General features: G+C 40.9%; 1 protein-coding gene across 1 annotated transcript; it reads right to left on the bottom strand.

Annotated features, from left to right (window-relative positions):
- Positions 1 to 510: 510 nt before the first annotated feature.
- On the bottom strand, positions 511 to 2,338 carry LOC100337746 (zinc finger CCCH domain-containing protein 14-like). Its single transcript, XM_051820236.2, is given in 4 exon segments — positions 511 to 758; positions 761 to 1,323; positions 1,325 to 1,672; positions 1,674 to 2,338. Coding segments are annotated over 4 exon segments (1,704 nt in total). The 3' UTR covers positions 511 to 630.
- Positions 2,339 to 5,423: the final 3,085 nt, after the last annotated feature.

The raw sequence follows: 5,423 nt of genomic DNA, 5'->3' as shown, positions 1-5,423 counted from the left end.
CCAAAGTCAAGTGACTAAAACAAATAAACAAAGGAAACTCCTTTCTGGGAATCTTCATGCAAACAAAACAACAAAAACATTCCTGTAAGGGTGATGTCCTAAACCTTGTAGCCACAGTCCACAGACAGAGTTCTGGGGATCATCAATTTGGTTGGAAAAAAGTATACCCTATTTTTTTTCTTTCCCATCTTTCTATCTGGAATTTACATTTTCTTCAATTACGTATGTAAAGCCATTGACTGTATATGAGTACTGAGTATGTAACTTTTTCATCAAAGGAGCTCCCATATACTTCCAAAACCTATTACACTAATTGTAAATTTTTCCTAGTATATTTTATTTTATCATTATTTTGAAATTATTATTACATATACAGAAAATTTAAATCATTAATCAAGATGTGTGTACACTAATAGCTTGCTTTCAATTTTCTAACTATATTTCAGTCAAATTGGATTTATTTTGTAATAATATATATTATTAAAATATTTTATTTTATTTTTTTAGGCAATAAACGTCATATTATGAAAGCAAGATATTTCAAGTTTCAAAGATCTGACAAGTTCTGTAGAATCTTTCAGCAGTAGACAGAAACTTTCAAACTGCATAATCTTCTGCCATGTAGGACTGTCATTCACTGGTTTGAGGCCAAATCCATTTCAAGGCATGTCGTGGTGGTACAGTAATGGTGGGATGGTAAAATGTGTAGTCTGGTCTCATACACTGAGTGTTAAACCTACAATGTTTTGGGTGATAGAGGGACATTCCATTTTTTTACAAGCCGGGAAGTAACGGCAGAGCTGACTACTAGAAGGTATTCCTGGTGTTGTAACTGGTTTTGGAGGCAGTGCTGGAATTCTTCTGTTCACATGAGTGAAGGGACAATCTGGTTTAGTGCACTTTGCATCATATTTACAATTTGGATGAACAAATAAACACTTTTCAGCAAATTTACAGTTGGGGAAGGCTTTGCAGGGTGACACCGGATGGTGGTATGCACACTCACCCCCGTTTTTACAAGCTGGCCAGTACTTGCAGCGCTCCAAGAGCTTCTCTGGTTTCTGTGCTACACTCAGCTCACTCATCTCAGCTTGACTAATCTGCAGTGTTTCCGCCATTGCTGGGTCAATCTGCAGGCGGGACAGTAACTGCCTCTGTTGAGTTCCTTGACTTTTTTCTATATTATCTCCTTTTGTTTCCTCTTCTTTCATGGGGGGACTTATTCTGGGGATCCTGCTTTGCCCTTGAACCACTTCTGGTAGCAATTCTTCTTGAGAGGTTCGCGTTCTGGGAGCAACTGGAAATGTCTGCTTCTGTGGAACTCCTCTCAGGCTTTGCAGGCACTGATACACTGCTGGAGACGCTTCCTGTCTGGGGGCCATAGTCATCATCTTCTTCCTCCTCTTCTCCATCAAGACTGAACTTTTTTACTTTAACAACTGAACTTACCACAGGCAACTTTCTCTTCCGAAAGTTTTCATCCTCAATACCCATTTTTTCCGAACTATTTTTGAAGAAAGGACTGTAAGTCTCTTCTAAGCTGGAGAGTACTTCTGGCTCACACAAACGTCCTGTTTCATACACCCGGCTGTTCTGTGCATCAAGTTGCTTGCTAGCATGACCACTGTTCTGCTGCTGCTGAAATTGCAACCTGTTTAAATGAGCACCACTCTGAACTTCGACTTGCAGGTGGTCGGTAAATTTCAATAGAAGGATGAGAAGAACCATATGTAAGTGTCACTGTTGGTTTTTTCTGAGATAAGGGATTCTCCTGCACAAAATTGAAGTTTTCATCAAAGAGATCATCTGGTTCTGGCTTAATATCAATCACATCTTCAGAGGGAGCTGGTTCCCTCAGAGGTTTCACTGTTGACATCAGTCGGGTTGCAGCTCCATCATCGTAAGTCTGCCTAACAGTAGTTTTCTGCTCCTGTGAACTTGTAGAAACTCTGGAATCTCTTTTTTCAGGTCTACTGCTGGAAACGGCAAGAGGTGGCACCGTAACTTCATGCCTTCTCTCATCTCCCCGACTGAAACTGCTCTTGGTTGAAGGCACAATACTATCAAAGATATTGGTATCAGAAGACTTTAGACTAGAAGGTTTAGTTGTAATAGAACGAAGTTTATCTAATACACCATGAAGCCACACGGTGATTCGAATTGTGTTGTTCCCTAGAAACAGGGACAGGTCCTCTGTCATTTGGTCCTGACTGTTCTTGTTGGCCACCATCACCATAATGTAATCAGGAAGTTCTTCATCGACATAAGCTCCCAATTCTTGCAGTTTCTCCTTAACGGCACTCCGGATCTTGCAGCTGATCTCGGTGCCAATCCCCATGGCTCTGCGGCGGGTGGCGGGCTCAGACTGCGTGGCGCTTCGCTTACTCTGAGACCGCCCCGGGCTCGTACCCCACAGCCCGGCCACCGCCTCCCTCTCCCTATTAAAATATTTTAGGGCCAGCACCGTGGCTCACTAGGCTAATCCTCTGCCTGTGATGCCGGCACACCGGGTTCTAGTCCCGGTCGGGGCGCCATTTCTGTCCCGGTTGCTCCTCTTCCAGTCCAGCTCTCTGCTGTGGCCCAGGAGTGCAGTGGAGGATGGCCCAAGTGCTTGGGCCCTGCACCCGCATGGGAGACCAGGAGAAGCACCTGGTTCCTGGCTTTGGATCAGCGCAGCATACCAGCTGCAGTGTACGGGCCGCAGCGGCCATTGGGGGATGAACCAACGGAAAAAAGGAAGACCTTTCTCTCTGTCTCTCTCTCTCACTGTCCTCTCTGCTTGTCAAAAAAAATTTTTTTTAGGAAGCATTTGTTATATAAAACATTTAATCTGGGGAAGAGTGCATGGTCTAAAGCAGACTGCCAAAAAAGTTCAAGTGAAACAAACAAAAAGCAAACCAAGACTGGCTATTAGATAACAACTCTCATGCAAATTGGAGCCAGAGAAATGTCACTGTATTAATGAATTGGAAAATCTGGAAAATGAGTCACAAACTCACAAAAGCCCTCCTTGCTAGTTCATTGTACAGCTAAATCTATTTATCAAATTTGTACATGGGCTGAGAGAGAATGTGTTCTTCTACTGTGGAAAAGGACATTAACAGCAATAGATAATAATGTTATTTTTGATATAAGAAGGGAAGGCCATAGCAAAATAATGTAAAAAATAACTTCTGAGTTCAAATAAATGTGGAAAATTTGAATAATATTTTAAGTGGATTTATTAAGATAGTAATTAAGTATAGGTATATCATGTAACTTAATTCTTTATTAAAAGTGACATTAAGCATTTATCAGTATTTTTAAAATAATTTATTTATTTATTTGAAAGTGAGAATTACAGATATAGAGGAAGAGAGAGAACATCTGCTAGTTTTCTTCCAAGATGAATGCAAGAGCTAGAACTGGGCCATGCTGAAGCAAGAAGCCAGGAGCCTCTTCTGGGTCTCCCATATGAGTAGCAGGGGCCCAAACACTTGGGCCATTTTCCACTGCTTTCCCAGGCCATTAGCAGTGAGGTGGATCAGAATTGGGACATCCAGGTCTCAAATCAGTGCCCATATTGGATGCTGAGGTCTCAAGTAGTGGCTTTACCTGCTATGCCACAACGCAAGTCCCTTCTCATTATTTCTTAAGCATGGAAAGTTTCTTCTCTTCAACTATATATGGGAAACGAATTCTATAATAATAGAATAATTAGTAGAAGTAGAGAAGTAGAGGTCCTTCAATAGTCATGTCCTATCTTTTTTTTTTCTTTTAACCTCTTTTAATGGGTGGTGTTTAAGATGCTATGTTTTATTTTTTTCCTTTTTTTAATTTAGTAAATATAAATTTCCAAAGTACAGTTTATGAATTACATTGGCTCCCCCCATACTTTCCTTCCCACTCGCAGCCCTCCCATCTCCTGCTCCCTCTCCCATTCCATTCACATCAAGATTCATTTTCAATTATCTTTATATACAGAAGATCAATTCAGTATATATTAAGTAAAGATTTCATCAGTTTGCACCCACACAGAAACATAAAGTGTAAAAATACTGTTTGAGTACTAGTTATAGCATTACTTCAAATTGAACAACACATTAAGTACAAATCCAACATGAGAAGTAAGTACACAGTGACTCCTGTTGTTGACTTAACAATTTGACACTCTTGTTTATGGCGTCAGTAATCTCCCTAGGCTCTAGTCATGAGTTGCCAAGGCTATGGAATCCTTTTGGGTTCGCCAACTTCGATCTTATTCCAACAGGGTCATAGTCAAAGTGGAAGTTCTCTCCTCCCTTCAGAGAAAGGTACCTCCTTCTTTGATGGCCCCGTTCTTTCCATTGGGATCTCACTTGCAGAGATCTTTCATTTAGGTTTTTTTTTTTTTCCAGAGTGTCTTGGTTTTCCATGCCTAAAATACTCTCATGGCTCTTCAGCCATATCCAAATGCCTTAAGGGCTGATTCTGAGGCCAGAGTGCTATTTAGGACATCTGTCATTCTGTGAGTCTGCTGTGTGTCCCACTTCCCATGTTGGATCGTTCTCTCCCTTTTTGATTCTATCAGTTAGTATTAGCAGACACTAGTCTTATTTGTGTGATCCCTTTGACTCTTAGACCTATCAGTGTGATCAACTGTGAACTGAAGTTGATCACTTGGACTAGTGAGATGGCATTGGTACATGCCACCTTGATGGGATTGTATTGGAATCCCCTGGCACGTTTCTAACTCCACCATTTGGGGCAAGTCTGATTGAGCATGTCCCAAATTGTGCATCTCCTCCCTCTCTTATTCCCACTCTTATATTTAACAGGGATCACTTTTCAGTTAAAATTTAAACACCTAAGAATAATTGTATGTTAATTACTTAACAAACAATGAGGACATATTAGACCAAGACAGGACAGACATCAAAAAACAAACAAACAAAAAAAAAACAAAACAAAAACAAAAAAAAACAACAACTCAGGACTTCAGAGTTTAATTACTAAGTTCTACTAAGAAAAGTGATGGTTTCTTCTAAGTCAAGACTGGAGACCAAAGCCACAGCAGGATTTGGGGGTAGCTAGACAGAAATAGCTGTAATATCTCACTCTGAGTAATTGATGGGGAATTATGTGCTAAGAGTTACAGAGACATTATGTTGGGACTAGCATGGTGACACAATGGGTTAAGCCTCTACTTGCAATGGTGGCATGTGTGGGCCAGCCACACCAGTCGAACGGAACCTGAAGGAGGGAGTGGGAATGGAAAGAGGGACAAGGGCACAGAGAATGGAGCTAAGACAACAGGGCTAATCAAGGCTCGTTTATTCTAAAGTCCTAGTGGTATTTATACATAACCAGCTGCAGAACGAAGAAGCACAAAGAAGCACAAAGAAGCACAAAAGAGAACAACGTACGTAAGCAACTTATCAGGGCCTCAGGTAGCACAGAAAGTT

Source organism: Oryctolagus cuniculus, chromosome 8, assembly GCF_964237555.1.
Source record: "Oryctolagus cuniculus chromosome 8, mOryCun1.1, whole genome shotgun sequence".
Lineage (NCBI taxonomy): Eukaryota > Metazoa > Chordata > Mammalia > Lagomorpha > Leporidae > Oryctolagus > Oryctolagus cuniculus.
The sequence above is the reverse complement of the archived record's forward strand: the minus strand, read 5'-3'. Positions and strand labels throughout refer to the sequence as shown.